This window comes from Hipposideros armiger, unplaced genomic scaffold (assembly GCF_001890085.2).
Source record: "Hipposideros armiger isolate ML-2016 unplaced genomic scaffold, ASM189008v1 scaffold_183, whole genome shotgun sequence".
Lineage (NCBI taxonomy): Eukaryota > Metazoa > Chordata > Mammalia > Chiroptera > Hipposideridae > Hipposideros > Hipposideros armiger.
Window position 1 is genome coordinate 1,457,987 of NW_017731533.1, and position 20,877 is coordinate 1,478,863.

General features: G+C 36.5%; 1 protein-coding gene across 1 annotated transcript in view; it reads left to right on the forward strand.

Moving 5' to 3' along the window:
- PARD3 (par-3 family cell polarity regulator) overlaps window positions 1–20,877 on the forward strand; it is a 611,228-nt gene that overhangs the window by 249,308 nt on the left and 341,043 nt on the right. Inside the window, exon 7 of the mRNA XM_019652604.1 lies at window positions 2,602–2,733. Within this exon, the coding sequence (XP_019508149.1) occupies window positions 2,602–2,733 (132 nt within the window). The remainder of the gene's footprint in view (window positions 1–2,601; window positions 2,734–20,877) is intronic.

Sequence of the window (20,877 nt, forward strand, 5' to 3'; positions counted from 1 at the left end):
CGTCGCCGGCGACTCATGGCAGCTCAGCTCCAGGTTGAGCTGTTGTTCAGCATCTTAGCTGTGGAGGGCAGTGTCACTGGCCCTCATATGTGGGAACTGAACCGGGGCCCTCTGGCATCCCAAACCAGTTCTTAACCATCGTGCCACTCGGCAGGCCCAGTTCTATTTTTCTTATCAATTAACTTATTAGAGTTGATTCTAAGAATGTAAAATTGTAGAATTTTTCACAGAGTTCGAAATGACAGGCCTTTTGATCTCTAGCCCTTGTGTTTATACGATTACCCTGTGGTGGCCTCCTGCATGGATTACATGTCATAATTGATGTACATTGGTAAATTCACTCGTCGTGTTAGATGCAATTTGAAATAATCACATTTTCCACAATCATTGTATACTGTAGTTGTGACATTAAATTGAAATAGGCATTTAACAATGGAATACATCTTTTAGCATACATTTAAAGTACAGTTATTACTTTTCAATGAGAATACATTTTCACTGGTTTATCTTGATATCTTTTAAAGCATTCCCTTATCAATTTTTAAAACAACTTATGAAGTGTTCTTTTAAAGTGTTGGTCTTTTGAAACCATGTGAAAATAGGAAACATAACATTCCAGAAAAAGCCATCCGTGGTGTGGGCCCCTGAGCTCAGTGCTTGGGTTTCAAGGTGAATGCTGAGCTGCTGCCCAGGTCTCCCTGTAATAGTGGAAATAGCAATTTAAAGATTAAACTGAATTAAAAGTTAGAACTATAACTAGAAGTAAAAGTAGAATATAGTGGTAACAAGCAGCGTGGCATTATTAGTTCTATTGAGAATCAGGGAGCGCTTCTTAGAGAAAGAGTGTTTCTTCACACTGCCAACCCTTCTCCTTCTGGACATCTATAGGTCTGTCATTAATAAATTTATCTACCATTTCTGACTTGAGTTTCTTGTCAGTAAGTTTTATGGACTATCATGTGAAACCGATAATTTTGCTTTTTTCTGAAGTTATGCTCAAGTTTTAAGGAGGAGCTCTTAGTAATTGGAGATACAGTGAGCTTCTTCCTTCGCTTCATTTTTTTCTTTAAACTTTGCGTCCTCTGCTTATTTTACAGCTTCCACATTCCTATGCACCAGGTCAGTCCTGAATCTCCGGGCCTGGAGCAGCATCTGCATCTTACCAGCGTTTCTCTTGCACGTGTGTTAGGTTCCATTACAGCTTTCTTCAGCTGCACTAACCAGAAATACAGTTTTTCTCGTAAAAAGTACTTGCTGCTAATGTTTAATGCTACTATTGAGTTTTAAAAGCTTATTTTCTGTAGGTTAATTAAAAACTTATAGTTTCATGCTAAAGTTTATACTGGTAAATATTTATAGATTGAAAAGAAATTTTTTTCATATGTCACAGTGTTGACATAGCTCCAAGACTGTCAATTCATTTTTAAGTTTTATTCTCTGATGGAACTCATGAAGGGACAGAAAACAATATCCTGGTCTATTGCTAAGGTCTGTACAACAGAAACCTGTTATATTACACTTCATTGTTTCTGTGTTGGGATTTGCTGCTCATGGTTTAAGTGATGAAGAATAAGAATCAACCATGTGTATAATATGTACAGCCAGACTACCCTTCACACAGTTATCACGGAAGACATTTTGGTACTTCTCTTAAAGTGGGACACTGATGTCAGTGGGGTGAAGTGAGGTTAACATTTTTGACTTGTTCTGGTAGGAGATGTTTAGATTTAGTTATTAAACTAACATGTTTGAGTTCCCTACCTTTAAATTCCTAGCCTTTTCATTTCTTTTCTGAGATTGAAATGAAGTTTTACAGCCCCAAAACCAAAGCGAGTTATTGTAAGTTATTATTTAAAAGAAACATCCAGTACCCTTTGGTTGCCCTGGGATATATTAAATAAACATTTATTAACTAACTAGGTTTTTATGGAAAGCTGTCACTTGTCATAAGCATGTTGGGGTGAACAGTTATTTGTCTATTATGTACCATGTATTGAGATAAACTAATTTTTTTTTTTACTTCATATTTAAATTAATTCTTACAACCATCTTATGAAGTAGGTAACCAAGCAGCCCAGAGGGTTTTAAGTGTTTTGCCCAAAGTCGTAAAACTACTAATAGTTAAATAGGGAGCAAATCCATCAGTCTTCCTTGTTTTAAACATTTTTCGTAAATTATAGAAAATATCTCACAATATTATTTTCTTTTCTAAGACTGGAAAGAAGAAGAAAAGAGAAAATGCCATGATTGAGAGATAGTGAATGTCTTGTGTGGAAATACTTTTTGTTTTCTGGTGCATATACTTAGCCTGGGATGTTGATATGGGAGGGAGTGCAGAAAATCTTGTTTCGTCTCTTGTGGTCATACGTTGTTGTGGCTATTTCCATGCTACAGTCATTAGCCTTCATTATCCTAGGCATGTGACTTCATTTCTGAGGCCTAATCTGGATGAAATGTCCGCAATCAACTATGTTGTATAAACTTGTAAAAATATTTTAAATATGTAGAATCATATTTCTGCTACATTTGACAGACCAGGTGCATCATGAATTTGCAAGGCCTGGTTTTTCACAAGACAACTTTTTGTTTCTTTTTTAATAGAAAGATGAAAACTACAGAAGCCTCCCTCGGGATACCAGTAACTGGTCTAACCAGTTTCAGAGAGACAATGCTCGCTCGTCTCTGAGTGCCAGTCACCCAATGGTGGACAAGTGGCTGGAGAAGCAGGAACAGGTAACATAAATGAGTCCGTATACGTGCGTCATTGGTGTAACTTCCTAGTCCGTACCCCAAAATCTGTTCCCTCCATTACTATGATGATTAAAGGTAAATGAGTCTAACAAACTTTAGTTAAGTAACAGGATCTATGTCGGAGTTTGTCTGACATTAATGAGGAACATTTATGTGGTGGCCCCTGACCAAAGATTTCTCATAAGCGGTTATGAATATTTGCCGTAGATTCTGAATTATGAGTTGAGGGCATGTGATGTGGCTAAGGCATAGAGAGATGTTTGGCAAAGAATAATGCAGCTTATGAGTAGACTTTCAAGAGCACTCTTGGGTCTTCTCTTCATTCATAGGCAATGAGTCAAAGGATCTGAAGAGGCAAATTAAAATTTTCTGTTATACCTGACTTCACTTTATAAGAGAAATATATGGCATAGTATTGTTTCAGAATTTAGATTATTTGTCAGGTTTGGGGACTTATCCTTTCATAAGTGTCAAGGACCCATTTTTTTAGGTTTATAAGTTTTTAGAATTGCTTAGTTCACTCTGCATGGTAGCCACCTACAATTCGTGAAATCAGAATAGTTTTCCACTGAGTGTAAATAATGGTTTCCTGTCTTAGGAAGAATGACTGTGCAAAGTTGTTACATCACTGTTAAGACGCCTTCTCTTCTTGTGAAGACTAAGAATTTATCTGGTAAAATTTTGATGTATAAAAAACAAATTCTTCTAGTATTACTTGGTAAAGTCTTCATTATATATTGTTAGTCACAGTGTTTTCTTTGTAGTGGGAATGCAAGTGTTTTCTTTACAATTTTAATAGTTTTGATATTAAAAATCCACTTTGGTTACTTCATCACTTATTTTCTTAAAATGTTCATATGGATGGAAAACTAGGTGAGTATTCAGTAAGAATGATTTGTTTTTTATCTGTTTCAGTAATTTCTAAAATTATTAATAATTATAGTGCCTAGATACTGGAATAGCTGTTTTTCAATTTAGATAAATAATATCAGTGGAAAAAAAATCTTGAGTGTTTTAATTAATCTCAGCCTGTGTATTATAGCATAAGCCTTCTGAAATAATTTTGTGTTCAAATATGAAAAGAAAAAAGGATAGTTTGAGGCCTGCCGAGTGGCGTGTTGGTTAAGAGTTGTCTTGGGACGCCAGCTCTGTGCAGCAGGGACCCGGTTCGGATCCCACATGAGGGTCAGTGACGCTGCGCCCTCTACAGCTAAGATGGTGAACAACAGCTCGACCTGGAGCTGGGTTGCCGTGAGCTACTGTGAGTGGCCGGCAGCCAGTGTGAGCCACTGTGAGCAGTCGTCCAATGGCCAGGGAGCGACTGCCTCACCTGGGAAGAGCGCAATGATAATACCAACATGGGCCAGTGAAGCGAAATCTTCCACAACTAGACTGAAGAACAAAAGGACAGCAACTTGTCTGTTCCCCTCTCTCAATTCCCCAATAAAAAATCTCAAAAAAAGGACAGTTTGCCTTTGATACCACTGATGGTAAAGCAAAAGTATGATTTTTATCCTATAATAAATGTTAGCATACAAAAACATCATGTGACATAAATAATTTTAAATAAAAAAACATGGAAGATCTACTTAGGAAAAACATAATTTTCTCAAAATAATGCAGAATCTAAACTAACTGGTGTTATTATCTCATTATCATTTTGAAGAAAATGGTTTTAAGATTTTGATAGTTTAACATCAGCCTGGAGTCAGACTAGCTATGTATTATATGATATTTGATACTTGATTTGGCCATGTTGGTAAACTTGTCCACAGTTGACTCATTTATCATGTGGGGATAATCATAGAACTTGCTTCAGACGGTTGCTGTCAAGTGATTTAATACCTTCCGTGGAGCTAAAACAGGCTGCTAATAACAGAAAATCTAGATTGCATAATAAGGAATCATTCCTTGTTCATTTACAAGAGGCCTGGAGGAAGGGAATGTTGGGGGTTCCTTTTGTAGCTCGGTGATCTTACTGAGGATCCGGATTCCTGGTCTCTTCTGGGAATCTCCACCAGGCTCCTTGGCTCCGTGCTCAGGCTTGTCCCTAACTGCCAGAGCCCCAACCATCACATCTTTGCACAGAAAGAGGAACAGTGCCTTTTGCTTCTTTGTAGCTCTTTTTGAAAGCAAATAAACCTTTTCCACAAGCTCCCACCAACAGATCCCCTCCTGTTTTGTTGTTGGGAATTGCATTACTTATCTGCCAGGTTTCCAAATCAAAGGGAATGAAAGTACCAGGGTTGGCTTAGACTGAGTTTGACCTCTGGAGCAGGCGGTGGGGTGTGGCAGTCTGACCTTCCTAATGGTTAAACACTTCCCAGAAACACAGCTGCTCATCAGTGAACACAATCAGGGTTCTGTTAAAGAAAGGAGGAAGGTGCAGTTAGCTAAATATGCTAAATAGGACCATTTTTATTGCAGGATTAGGAGAAAAATTTGTCAGCCCAGAGTTTTTAAAACATGATATACTTAATTATATTCTAAAAATAGAACTCATCTTACTGCTGTGGTTATAGATCTGTTTTTAAGGAAGTAATATAGTTTTTCTTTGCAAATTTTGTGTAAAATAGTTTCTTTTTTAAGCAACAGGGGTTGCATTGAGAAGCCACACACATATTTTTTCCCCCAAAGACGAAGTCTTGATTTGTTTTTGTTGAAGTTATTTGAAGTATTCATTCCATGATCAGGTTTTTTTAAAAAAAATAAGTACTTTCTTTGTCTATGTCGTCTAATTTAGATGACATTAGTTATGATTCCTGAGCCTAAAAGCATCTTCCTTGGCTTAAGTTTTAAAAATGATGATCCACTCACTAAATTTAATGATTTCACATCAGCAGGATAATTAACTAAACTGAAATCAACTGGACAGCAAAAAAAAAGAATAGCAAAAACAAATCAAACTCATATTACAATATTGGCTAAAAGTAAGCACGATTGTTTGGGCAGAAGAGGACTAATAGGTTATGCTGCCTACGCTGGAAATCTCGTTCAGCTACTCTCAATTAATTGTGGATGGATTCTTTTAACTGTTCCCTGTGAGGCATCTAATTTTAATGGCCCGATGCCTCTTCTGTGGCTATTTTAACTCCTTGCCATTAAAAATATAATAAAGAGGGTGGCATCACATAGATAAAAGAATGTTTTAATGGTTAAAAAAATCAACCCTTTGTCTTTAAGATTCGGGATCACCAGAGTAGAACAGATGGCTGTCTTCCTTTAGTGATGCCGTCTGGACTGAAGAGGTCAACAGAGTTCTAGATTTTATATGCCTCCATTGGGTTTGTTTTTGCTCTATTTCCTACTAGAGTGCTTGTCTCTTATTATCTCTGGTTTTTGAAGGCAATTATGACCACATCAGCTTTGCCAGTGGGAATAAACAGTAGAGTTGAAAAGGGAAAAAAGGGTGTGGAATGCTGAAGTAGCAGGCACCCCTGGAAGCTGAAGGTGTCTTTCACTTTTTGTGGGATTGGTCCTATAGAAGAGGATATTGAATCGTCTTCTCCTCTGTTAGAATATTGATAAGTTACATTTCTATAACGAAAAGTAGGTGATATGTCTTATTAAAAGTCTGTACCAGCAAGCACTCAACATTTTTTTCCAAAAATCGCAGTCTTGCTTTTTCAGTGAGTAGTTCATCTTGCTCAGAATAGCCTGTCGTGGAATCCTATATTGGGTTCATTTCTGTGTATCTTTCAGAGAATATCCTTTTCTTAAGTCAGTCTTGTGACTTCCTTTTTCTGAGAGATCTCAGAGGAAGCACAGAGGACTTGAAAAATAAATGGGTTGTTGTTTGTATGCCTTGAAAAAGTTTTCCTGCTTCCAAATTTTGACTCTGAGACCCAAGAAACAAAAAAAGCAACAAACCCTTTAGTTTTGATGGTTGGCAGTGCTTTAAGGATTCTGATTTTTTTTTACCCATTACCATTTTCCTGACTCTGGTAGACCATAGTTTAATATTGGCGGATCATAGATCATAAGTTGACTTTGTTCTTATATCCCCACCGTTTATTGCAACTAATAAATTCCACAAAAGAGGAGGCAGGAACTTTACAGTACTGATTGGAAGAATTTAGGACCAGAAAGTAGAGGGACCTTAAGGGAAATTAAGCTAATTGGGAGGCTGCCATTTTCACTACCTTGTCTTCGTGAACAGGCCTGGAGCCAATTAACAGAAATAGCAAGGAGGTGCTGGGCACATTCCAGCCGCCACTTAAGCTTTGTTATAGGGGGAATGGCTGCCCTGACCTTTAGAGAAAAATCCATGTTTTAGGGTTCTTTCTGTCAAGCAAAAACTTCACCTAATTGGCAGATTATACTGAAGGAGGCAGAGTGTGAGGAAAACTACCTTAAATGCTTGGTGATGACACAATTCAAGTGTGACGGTGACTGCTGTATCCTCACCTCTGTACCCTCGCCTGGGAGTCCCACCATTCAGTGTCAAGTCTCAAAGTCTGAAAGCCAGGAGTTTGAAGAGCAATGACAGCGTCTTTTTTTCTTATTTTATGCATTTTTGTCACTGTCCCCGGCCATGATGCTTTTTTTTGCTTCATACTTTTTCATGCAGAACAGAACATTTCTGACTTCTGCTCATTTATTCCTCCCGAAATGAAGATGGCTAATATAGGGATAGTGTCTGTTTTTGCATTAGCCTGTATTTGTTGAGTCCTAGATGTTAGGATTAGAAAATAGATGAATGTTAAATAGAAGACATTTAAATAAAATATTGCTAGAGAATAGATGCTTATCATTTGTCTCATTTTCAAAAAAGAATAGTCCAACTATTCTAAAAGTATAACTCTGATACTTTTGAAAATACTTATGCATTACAACTAATATTCACATGATACACAATGAGTATATTTACAAATCATGGAAAAGGTACATTTCTATGCAAATTTGTTTTTACTTTTCATTTTAACTTGATGAAGACCATGTTTTGTGAAGACCTAGGGCAAAAGTAAATTTAAAAAATTAGAGTCTGTTTTGGATGTGGGGGGGGGAATATATGTATGTATGTATATATATATATGTGTGTGTGTGTGTGTGTGTGTGTATGTATATATATATATATATATATATATATATATATATATATATATATGTGTGTGTATATATATATATATATATATATATATATATATATATATATATATATATATTAGGGAAGAAGCATTTTGCGCTTATCCAGATTTTACCTGGGGGTATTTGACAGCTAAAGATCAAGCCAGTCAGTAAGTAATTGTGGTGCCAGGTTTTGCCCATTTTTCCTTGGTGTGATGAAATGATCTGTGTGGGGTGATCAGGCCATGAGTCCTGCTTCCACACGTCTCCTCACAGTTGGTTTTTCCTCTGATCTGCCTCATGGGGGAAGAGTCCCTTGCTTTCCCAAGTGCGAGTGCCTTTTATAAATGAGAAAAAAAAAAACCCAAAAACCTTATTTCACTAACACCTAGAACCATCCAGATGACATGAAGAAGTCAGTTTCCAGAATATGAAATGATCATCCTTTCCTAATTACAAAATTAGAAAGTGGCTGCTTCAGAAATTTTATTATAATAGCTGCAAACTAGTCAGTGAAATGACTGCAGGGTTATCCTGCTAAAACATGTAAAAGCTATAGAAGTTTTGACGTGGGAACAGACAGGGCTTCAGTGGTGTCAACCATCATTATTGGGACATAAGGTTAGGTTATGGTGCTGTAACCATAATAGTAATTGAAATGTGTCTTGTTTGCTTATTCTTAGCCCATAGACACTGAGGAACCAAATGACTGGATTAACTGGTTAAAAACAATCAAAGCCCCTTGCCTCCAAATTCTAAAATTCTACAGTTTTCTCTTACAAGGAAGGGACTTTATTAATATTCTTTCTTCCTAATTGGCAAACTTGGGTGGAACTTGTGCAAAAGCTAACATAATTGTGTTTTAGCTCTAGTAACAGCAAATGTAGAAACTAAAAACATCAAGATTGTTTTAAAATTAAATTTCTGTTATAAAAGTCCTGTGGGGTTTTTTTGTTTGTTTGTTTTTTTTTTTTTTAGTATATAAAGCAAAAAATTGTCATGGTCACAATAAAACCCAAAATAAAATCAAAGCAACCTTTGAAGAGGGTTGTCATGTCACCTGGCTATATTAATGCCAATAACAGGTTATTTATTTTTGTTCTTTGATAATAGGATGACTGCTACATGTCTAAAAATGATTTGTTTTAAAACTTCATGATTAAATCATCATTGTGTATGTGACACATACTATTTTCCATAAGCCCTACATATTTCTATTTTTATTATAAAGGAACTGTGGACTAGAAGTAAAGAGCCGGACTGGAACAGGGGGGCTCTGGTGGACATTCTTCTGGAAAAGACACACTAATTTCCAGGGAGCCTTGCTGGCCAATATGCAGGGCACACTTGGGTGGTATTTTCTTCTGAGAGCGACACGTAGCCTTTTACCCTTACATAATTTCAGCAGCAAAGAGAAACAGCATGAGGCTGGGAGGTATGTGCGAGGACTGGAAACTTGCCCTTCTAATGAGTGTGGCCTTATCTAAGTTGTAGATACTTTGCAAAGTTCATTGTCACTGTGTACAGAATGGGGACAGTAATACCTGTTTGGCAGATACTGTCTTTGAGTGTGAAAATGAAGTGACGTAGCACATGTGAAAATGCAGATCCAGCTTCTGTGTAGTATTGTGGGCACTTGTTAGGCGCTGCTTCCTCCCCATCTTTCTTTTAGGTACAAATCGGCTTCCTGGTTTTACTGCAACAACTCCCTCTAGTATTGAATAACTAATTATTTCTCTTAAATAGTATTTTCTCCTTGGATCTTGGAAGCACACTATTTAGCATGCTGGGCGGGTTCATTTTCATCCCTGGTGTATTTGTAATGCTCTCTTCATCCTTTCAGAATTGGATTCTCGCTTCTGTGGCGTTTTATCAGAATTAGAATAAAATTTAATCTTTTAAAAATCATCTCTGGTTCTTTTCTGAAGAACATAATCTGACACAAAAATGACATTAGTGTTAATCCCTGTGTCTGTGTCCATTTTTTATATTCACTTTTGGTTTTGGCAAGTACACGTGGTTTTAATGCGATTAGATCTAAGGATACCATTTAAGAATGCTAAGTGCCTTACAGGGGCTTCTGCTTGGCCACAGCTAAGCATCCTGGTCTCTTTCTGATATGAATGGAGTTCGGGGGGTTGTGGGGAGACAGTGGCAAATGCTACCACTCATTAACTTTTGGAACGAGTTCTGCAGTTTAAGGGGTCCTTGTCAGTTCTCCTGTCCTTTATGTCTGGCCATATTTATTGCTTTTGTGGCCTGTGGCGCTGAAAACCTCTAAGCAGCAGGGAAGTGAGTCAGAAGTTCTCCTGAGTGAAAAATCTTTGGTGGTGTGAGGATTAACCTTCTCGGGGAATCTGTTAGTAGCTGATGATTTTCTTGCTTAAGAATACAGCTGCTAGAGCTAGACATTTAGAGCTTGCGTTGTGGATAAAGATTCGCTCTCATTTTTAGCTATGACCTTCAGGTGCCTTTTTATGTTTTCCTTGTTGGCTGTCTTAAAGATTTTTGTTGTGAGCTGTGCGACTAAATGTGATGATGAAAAGAATACATGCTGTAATACCCTCTTTATTCCCAACCATCTGTATGTCAGTTACTTACGAAAATTTTTTTATTTCTACGTTCGGTGACCAGTGGAGCTGCTATTCTTTAAAAAAAAAAAAACACAACTAGTTAAGAAATTGCTTTTACATTTTTAGCCTAAAGTATCCTGTTCTCACAGGAAATGTACCCACTTCTTGAAGCCTGCCTGTAGAAACTGAACCACTCATAAGCCACTTTTAGTTTGGGAATGGTGTGATCTAGGAAGGTATACTTTTTTACCAGTGCTACACATGCTCTTTTCAGCTACCTTCAATATCGTTCTGAAATGGTCCTGAAAAATGGCTATTTTAAGTGCTAAAACATTTTACTCAATGGATTTATGTTTTTCTCCCATACTGAGGCTTGAGTATATGTACCCTATACTGTTTTCATTGGGTCTCTATTTCTAAGAACCATTTTGCCCCCTTCACTTTTTTTTTTTTTGCTCTTATGGCTAAAAGGAGATTGTCTATCAACTTTGTTTAGTAGCTGAACAAATTTAAAGAAATTAAAGTACTAAAAATAAATACGAAGTTTCCACAACAAACTCCTGATGGTATGGCAGTGTTTTGGGGTTTCATTTCATGTACTTGTGCTAGTACACTCTTTAGAATAAGCACATCTTACTTTGCAGTGTTTTTATTTTAGTAAATCAAACTTCTTAAGATTGGCAGGCTGAACAATTTTTTTCTTTTTTTACAAATACTGTAATTCCCAAATCGTAAGACAAAATTGCATTATTGATGTTTATTGGAATTAAGTTAAACCCTTTAAGAAGCATAATCTCTACCTTTGGTAATCCATGATTCTCTGAAGTATAACAATTCAGTAACTGGCCTTCTTGTGACTTAACTTGATACTCTATTGAGAAAATGGAAGCAGCGTTATAGTAGTATCTTTGTGTTCCCACCATCGACATTTACAAACCACCGGGCTTGTGCTTACCTCTCCCCTCCTTGTACTTGGAGAAGCTTTGCTGACCTTCCACAGGGCAACAACCATCTTCACCCATATTCTGTTTGCCATCCCGTCTCAGTATTAGGACTTGGCTCTTACATTCATTCAGTCCCTCACTACCAATCGAGAGAGTGAGAGTGAGAGTGAGAGTGAGAGTGAGAGTGAGAATGAGAATGAAAGAGAGAGAGGGAGAGGGAGAGGGAGAGGGAGAGGGAGGGAAAAGAGGAAGGAAGGAAGGAAGGAAGGAAGGAAGGAAGGGAAGGAAGGGGAAAAAAAGATCATTCAGGTCAGCAAATACCTATATGCTCAATTAACACATCCTTCCATCCACCACAAGCCCTTGTCACCTTGTTGCCTCTGCTGTCCCTCCCAATTCACAGATCTGGTTCCTTCTTATCTATCATGTATCAAGCCATATATCTCCCCTCAGGGGACCTTCCCTAATCCCCACGTTTCAAGGAGGCTGACATCCCTGTTGCCCTCCATTATTGTTTCTTCTCTCACCATCCTTTAACATTTATGAATTTAAATTTGTCCTTGCTTCTTTCTGTCTGTTTCCTCCCATGAAAATGGCACAGGCCTTCTTCAGTGTTTGTTTGTAGCTCCTAGTAAGCCCCTATGTATTTATGGGTAAATAAATGTTTCATTAAATTGAAGGGAAGAATTTCATAACGTCTCTAACTTTTTCTGATACCATGTGTTATGGGTGGGTCTTTGTTGGGTGGACTAGACTGACCATTTATTTTATAATGCCATGTGATATGATATTGTGATTTTTATTAATTATGAGCTAAAATCTGCATATAGGTAAATGAAAGAAACCTGTTAAGCATTAGGACATAGACATATGTAAACCTTATGAAACACAATCACACTTTTAAGCCACTGATGTTAGATTGAATTATTGTTTGTCGCTTAGCGTCTGCACATGGCACAAAGACTGGCAAATGATTTCAGACGCACGGGCCAACGTAGGAGACAAAAATTTCTAAGTTCAGTCAAAGTAAAGCAATGAATGTTCCTACTTCAAATAACCTAATGATATGGTGCAGAGCATAGACTTCTTTATCCAGAAGTTTATTTAATCACTTCTCATCTTTCTCTGAGAACATCCTGTAATTGAACTTGGACTCGAGTGTTAAAGGTGAGCACTGTCAGGCTATTCCCAATAGTCTCTCAGTGTCCTAACGATTTCTGCTGTATTACAGTTGATCACAGTAGCCCTGGGAAAGCCACCTGAGTCTTTTAAGGCTTTGTTGAGGTCGTGGGAGGGTCAGACCTGCTGTGACTGACTTAAGTGAAGCTTTAGTGGGGCCTGAGAAGAAAAAGACCCCCCAAAATGTTGTTATAGGCCCAGCATAGTCATCCATTCTGTTAGCTCTAAAAATACTTAATTACTTAAATATGAAAAATATTTAGGTAGAAAACATTAAATTACTCTTTGTATTTATAACTAACGTAACAGATACGTTTTCTGTTTACTTGGGAAAACAATATTTGAAAAAACTATTTGCTGATATTTAATATTTTATAAATGATTGAGTCAAAGGGTATAGTTAATATTCTTTCCTAAATATATATTTCATTTGAGAGCTGTTTTTTGTTGTGTTAAATTTTTTTTTCCGCAGAAAGTTCTGAGGTTGTTTTCATTAGAATGAAGAATGAATTATAGTATTATCCTTGGGACCCCAAGATGGCAAAAAATTATTTCCTTTTACAGGTGAATTTCCTTCTTCTAGAGCAGTGGAGTTTTGGTATCACATGTTCAATATATAAAATATGGATATTATAAATTCTGATGTACCATTAGCATATTTTACTTAGTATATAGCTTTTTGATATTATTTTGTTCATTTAATACTCTGAGTAAAGCTTCTCTTTTTAAACATGGATAGTTGATAGAATTGGATATTTGAGTTTTAGAAGTTATTTTCAAAGAGAAAAGTAATATCCTTTGTTTCTTATGGAAATGCACAAAAAGTGTTTCAATTAAAGGAGTTGATTTTGATATGATGATGTCACCACACAGGCTGTAGAGAATTGTATTTTTAAGTTGAGGGTACTAATTGTCCCTATTAATTCCTTATTATCCTCAGGGCTCATTAGAGATCTATATGAGATGAGTGATTAGAATTAGGGAGGCCTTTCCTGGTACATTGGAAGACAGTATAACTCATTTGACTATATGGGGATTAGTTTGATAACATGATTTCTTTTTTTAGATGTTATTTATTTGTTTTTTTCAAAGATAATCAATTTAGAGTTCTATAATGAAAGGTTATGTACAGATACACAAAATATTGCCTTGCAGTCCCCAGCTCTTCTCTCCATTTGCAACCACTGTTACTAGTTTCTTGTGAATCCTTTCAAACAGTACCATTCTTTCACGAGCAAATGTGGAAATATATTCCCTTTTCACACTTTTACATAAATACTTGTCTATCATGTTCTGTGCTTTGAATTTTTGCCGAATATGGCTTGGCAATATTTTCCATATTGAAATATAAAAAGTATCTATTTTTGAAGCAGTTTAATAATTTTCCTTGGTATAGATGGCCATTGTCTGCCGGTGGGCACGCAGGTTGTTGACGGTCATTTGCTATTGCAAACAGCACTGCAGTGAATAACCTTAGTACATAAGCCATTTTGCATTGAGGAACTCTTCGATAGAGATCCTCATTTGTGGAATTTTACAAGATTATATACATTTATAACTTTGATGGATGTTTCCAAACTATGTTGGACTCCCACCAGCAATGCCCAAGAGACCCTATTCTCTACATGATATTCCATGAAATCTATTAAACTGATTAGATGTGTCTTTAAAATAGTTCCCTTTACGCATTCTTTAAAGCAGAAGGCTGTTGACACAGTTGGTCAGCATATGAGCTGAAAGTAAGCACAAGCCATTGGATTCCCACTGTTTCCCTCTAAGGAAAAGGAAGCGTTTGGGAGGGGGTGGAGTTCTCTTTTTAGAGAGTTGAGTCCAGTTCTTTTGTATTTGCTCAGATGTAAATCACTCAGAAATGCCTTAGCTGCGTTTCTTCCTGGTCTCAATTTTTCTTTCTTACTTAATTTCACTTTAATTTCTCTATTTTTCCCCTCCCAAACCCCTAAGTTATTTGGAGACTGAGTGAGCACTATCAGAGCTTGAATACAAGGGAACATTCAAACCCTATAAGAAAATCCCTTGTTAAGTGGTAAATATTTATTAAAATTATTGTTTTTTTACTCAAGTGCAATATATTAGTAAATTTGCACTGTAATCTTCTGGGAATACATTGATAAGGATGAGTTTGAGAAGTGTTTTTCTTTCATATCCCCATGACTGTTTTGTGACTACCAGTTTGTACTTTCTAATCCCTTCACCTTCTGCTACCCCCCAATGCCCCTCTTATCTAGCACCCATCAGCTTTTTCTCTATATCTCTGAGCCTATGTCTGTTTTGTTTGCTCATTTATTCTGTTCTATAGATTCCACATGTAAGTGAGATCATGTGGTATTTATCTTTCTCAGTCTGACTTACTTCACTTAGCATAATACCCTCTAGGTCCATCCATGTTGTTGGAAATGGTAAGATTTCTTTCTTCTTTATGGCCAAGTAATACTCCATTGTATAAATATACCACAGTTTCTTTATTCAGTCGTCCATTGATGGGCATTTCGGTTGTTTCCATATCTTGGCTAATGCAGTATGGGGAATATAATCAGTAATGTTGTAAAGATTATGTAGGGTGCCAGATGGGTACTGGACTTATCAGGGGGATCAGACTGTAGATGCCTGATCATTGCACTATACACCTGAAGCTGAAGTAGAATAACATTGAATGTCAGCTATAATTAAATATATATACAGTATATTTTATATCAAATATGAAATATATGTTAAGTGTATATTTAATTTAATGTATGTATATAGTCACGGGATGTAAAGTACAGCATAGAGAATATAGTCTGGTTTTGTAACAGCTATATACAATGTCAAAGGGATAGTAGATTGGGGGGGGTTATCATTTTATGAGGGGTGTAAATGACTAATTATTACTTTTTTTGTATACCTGAAACTAATAAAAAAATTTAAAAAGAAATGCTTTTCTTTAGTTGCTTCCCTTCAAAAGTTTTAAATAACATTTTTGTTACTGTTAAATACATAAAATTTGCATGAGATTTTTCTGAGAGTTTTTTCACCTTTAACATAACTTTTCATTTTTTTCATATTTTCAATCTCAGATATTTCATAAATTTTTTTTATTATGAATTAGAATTATATCCCCTAGCCCTCCTCTCCCTGCCCCCACCCCTTTATCTCCTTTTTCAGGACAGCTGGCCAGTAATTGTTCCTATTTGCATAATTTGCTAGGACAGAGATGAGTTCATTGATAGCAGAGGAAAAGGGCAAGATTTTTTTTTTTTTAAATGGGTGGCTCGCTAAATGCTTCTTGAAAGATATGAGATTTATGCTCAATTTGCAATAGTAACTTGTACACAGATATTCTGTATGAGCAAAATCAATAGTTTTTCACTCCTTAATGTATCTCAAGGTGAAGTGCTATTGGAATTTATTTCTATGTTAACATTTCCTCCATTATGCTTTAGACTCTATATAATAGCATGAAAACAACCCCCTTGAAAGACTTCAACTTCTCACACAGGCTGTTTTGTCTTCAGTCACTGGGGTTTGTCGAAGAGGCTCAGCTTCTTGAGATACAGGGTTTGTGTTGATGGAATTGGTCCGTTTGGAGGTTTGAGAATTTTGGCCAACAGACACTCGTGTCTGATTTATAGCCTTTCTCATTCTATGAAGGATTATTGACAATTTAAACTCCCTTACTCTTTTATTATTTACTAGGATGAGGCGTTCTTTCCCTTTCTTCATTGTTCCATCGTTTCATGGCTTAGATGAGTGTTTCAGGAGGCCTGGCTGATCAGAATGCTGTGTGTGTGTGTGTGTGTGTGTGTGTGTGTGTGTGTACTGATTAGTTACTCTGCAAAGTAACTAGTTTAGATTATTCTTATTATTTCCAAACTTATTTCTTTCTGATGCTTACAGAGTTGAGATGGTAAGATGCTGACATCTACAATTACAAAAGAAAGTATCAGAGATCGCTACAAATGCAGTGATTTCATTTTCTTCTTAATTTTTCTGTTATTTATAGCATTATAATGTAGACCAGAAAGTTTTACACACACACACACACACACACACACACACACACACTAAACATTAGTATGACATTAATTATACATGTCAAGTGTGAAATTTCTAAAATTGCATGTAAGTGTCTAGAAAGATGGAATGTGTGCCCCCATTTAAATGTCCTTTACCATTCCATGACCCATGGTTTTGGACACTTGATTTATGTCAGCTTTTCTGTCTCTTATAGATAAAGTTCTAATTTATTAAATGCCATGGTTGATAAAAATTGATACAGAATCTGGCTGGCTCGGAGCACAGCCTTGTGTAAATATGAGTATGTGTCGGTGTATGAATTTAGTGGTTATTACCTTACCCAGAGGCCATTTTCACTGAAGAAAATACAGCCTGAAATCCTGTTGCTCACACGTGTGACCAACGAGTGATATTTTGAGTATTATTCCTCAGTTTTCCTATTTTTTTCTCTGTACCTCCATTTCTGGAGAGTTTCTTTCTAAATGTCTCTCAAACCCACTCTTTCCTCTCCATTCCCAATTCTCCTTCCCAAGTTGAGGCTCCCGTCATGGGTCACTGCATTACAGCCATCCCCCCTCTCACCTGTGTCTCCACTAAGGTCAGAGTGACATGTGATAAAGAGCCCTGCTTGCCACCCTTTAGGGCTTTGACCATCCTCAGGAGCAGTAGCGGGTGAAGCAGTTAACAGATGCCGGAAGTCAGAGTGACCTGGGTTGGAATTTCATAGCATGTGTTATGGGGAGCAAATTCCTGAAGTTTCTAAGCCTCAAATCAGGTTTCATAACTCTCTAAGACGTATTTGAGAGGATTTTGAGCATTAGATGAATCAATTCATGTAAAGCTTTTAAAACAGCACCTAACATACAATAAACACTCAATAAATTTTAGTTTTGATGCTGGTGTTTTGTTGTGGTTGGGTCTTCCTGAATTTCCTTCACTGACCAAATCCCAGCTGCTGCTTCAGGCCAATACCAGGGTTGCTAGCTCTACTGAACCATTCCAGTCTCTGGGTTTGTCTTCCTCTTGCACCTCTGGGCCTTGGCACATGCTGGCTGACTCTCCCCTTGTCTCTTCCTAAGCCTTATTCTCCTGGTCTCAGCTTGAAGGTCTCCACCCTCAGGAGACTTTTCCTGACACCTACCACCTGTAGCCCTACCTGTTCCATGCTCCTGCCCCTGCCCAAACCAAAGTAAGCGGCGTGTAGTCGCTTCTTGTTCTTTTTCCATCATGGCATTTACCATATTTCATTGTAATTACCTGTCTTTCTCTTTTAATGAGGGTATGACCCATATCTATTTTTCACGGGTTTTATTTCTTTACGGAAGGCATGACTGTACTTCTGGTGGCATTAGATCTTCACAACACTTGCTTCTAAGCATAGTATACTTTTAGTGAATACATTTGTAATTGTAAAGGGCTATCTGCTTGTAATTTGTGTATCTAAAAATGTTCTTCTCAAAACATTTTATAGCACACATTTTGATAAAAAAATCTTATTCCATAGATAGTATGTCTTTCCTTACGTTGAATTTTTAACTTTTCAAGAATCTCTTCTGGATTAAATTGGAAAAGGTTTGAGGGGAGGGCATGGAATGCTAGATTACATCAGCAGAAATCTAGACTTTTGGATTTATTCATATTTTAAGTCTCTTGAGAGGCCAATTTTCCTGAGAACTTTGTATTTTAATCATAAACAGACCTAATTCAATAATACTTTCATAAACTTTTGGCTAAGACTTTGGCATTAATGTTCGGAACTCTTAGAAAAAGAAACATGTTTTTGTAGGTCGGCCAAGAAAAATAGATCTCAATTCAAATAAAAATAATGTGTTTGTTATTTTAAGGAGATTTTTTCCATTGAGCTATGTGTTAAACTTTTTGCTAATTTAGTTTTCTAATATTGGACATGACTGAGGCAGTGATTTGAAGTATTTTCTGTGGCTCAATATAATGACTATTTGAATTTTAACATTTTTGCTTTTCACTTGGGGGTAAGTTGTATTAGTGTATAAATTATTATTTAATGGTTAAGTTTTATTCATATTTTGTGGATTTTAATAAAAGGATGACTCTCATGTCTTATTTTCTTAAATATATTGGAAATGGAAACTATGCAGAGAATTCTTGCTGACAGTAAAATTATTTTCTGGAAGGTACATGTACAGTTTTTCCTCTGCTGTCACTAAGTGGTTGAACTAGTACTTTGAATCTGTTGCATCTCTGGAAAATTCCCTCTTGGCTTTTCTGACATTCTGTTTCTAAGCTCACTCGTTGTATTATTTACAGAACTGTCTTCTGCTTTGCCTGGGTGCCTGCAGGTTGTTTCTGTAGCTGGTAGCTGGTATTTTATATTTTCTTCCTTGGGATGACCTTTTAGTTTCTGTTTCTGTCCCAACAGTTTTGTACTTACCCACCAATACTAGCTGATGACCTCCATCTAGAAGCCTTTGAACTATCTTTCACTCTCTCTATTACTAGTGTAATAGAGAGGAAGTGGTCCCTAGTCTAAAGGGCAATGTGAATGGAAACCCCCTGCCTCTGTATGCCAGAATGACCTCACCCCCTCTGAAATTGTGCATAGTTAATGTGCATTTGTTTCTTGGACCTAGAAAATTCTATGATTGTGTATGACTTTCTGATTTCTTGCAATTTTGCCATGAGTCTCCCAGGTTTCATACTTGTTTCTTTCTCTTCTCTCTCTTCTTTCATGTTTTATCTATTGTCAGGAGTTATACATTATACCTTTATATATGTACACTTCTTTTATAGCACCTGTCGTAACGTCAGCCATATTCCTTTTGGCTGGACTGATGTAATATTTGTCCCCCTCTACCATCTGTTTCTTCTTTAATCAATTCTGCATATTCCTATTTGCTTAATCTTTCAAACCACCACTGTATTGTGTCACCTCCAAATATAAAATCATAAAGTCCCTACTGCACTCTGATTAAAATTCAACTCATTAACTTGGTACACTATGCACTCTGCAACCCAAATTCCAATTTAACATTTTTTAGGCCTCATCTCCTATCGTGATCTCTCTCATTCCTTCCTTTTAAATAAATATATTCCTTCTGCCTCAGATGCCCCCCGCCTTTTGAATCAGCAGTGTGTCATTACTTAATTCAATCTCTGATCACCTGTGTTTTGGAATCTTGCTCTAAGATATCACCGTGCTTGAAAATAGAGTGATTGGACAGGGGATGTTAGTCAGGTAGACCAAAATTGAATTTTAGTTTGTAGTTCTTAACTGGAACTTTGAGTAAGCTTCTTAATCTCTAGCCCTGGAAGAGCAGAGCCTGGACTGAAATGTTTGATGAAAATGAATAGTCCAAAAATCTCTGGAAAAAAGAATTGTGGTAAAATCTTGAGGAAATCCAAATCATTTATTTCAGTTATTGGTGTTTCCATAACACACCAGTCAGTTTTTATCACATTACTTGGATGTGTATTTTATTACAATGAGTAAAAGACACTCTGGTGCTCCCTGTCTGTGTAGCACCCGATGAAAAAGTGGTGTCATATGCCCACAGTCAGAAGCTTAGATTGGATGCCCTCTGTGGGATTTATAAGCCTTGCCTCCCTGAGTCGCCATTTCCTCATCTGAACAAATGGGGAAATTGCCTCTTTTTCCTAATAGCTTTAATAATCATACCATAGTGGTTAACATCTCATGCTCTGAATGCAACAGAAGTTCGATTTCTGTTTCCCTTAGCTTTGGGCCTTCGTCACACAGATTTGACTCTTTCCTGTTTCAATTTTGTTATTTGTACAAATGAGAGATAATAGAACCTTTCTCATGGACTTTAGTGAGGATTACATAAAATCATTTGCTCAATATTCTATAAATGTGAGTTGTTGTAATTACATAATATGCTAATCAAAACCTAATATAAAATGTATTGTTATTCTCTGCCACTCAGCCTGTCCTCTCGATTGCTAAAATTTTCTATAGTCATGTTCCACTTATTAGGATCCCAACCTGTTTTGAATCTTTAAATATAGGACCTTGTTGGATAGAATAATAAAACAAATTATATACACCAGTCTATTCTACTGTCAATTCTAGATTATGATTATTTGTATTTGAAACAAATTTGTAGTATATAATCAGCATTCTCATTTTCCACACGTATGTGGTTATGCTTTTCATGTAAATATATACACACATTTAAAATCCTTTGATAATTAAAATAGCCAAGATAGACAATCAGCATATTTTTCTGCTAGTACTAGAACTGTAAACACTTTAAATGTTTTTTAATATCTTAAGAAGTACTAGCATTATGACTAAGGTTGTCTTTTGTAAGAAAAAAGACTTGTATTTACTTGTAAATATTTTTATTTCT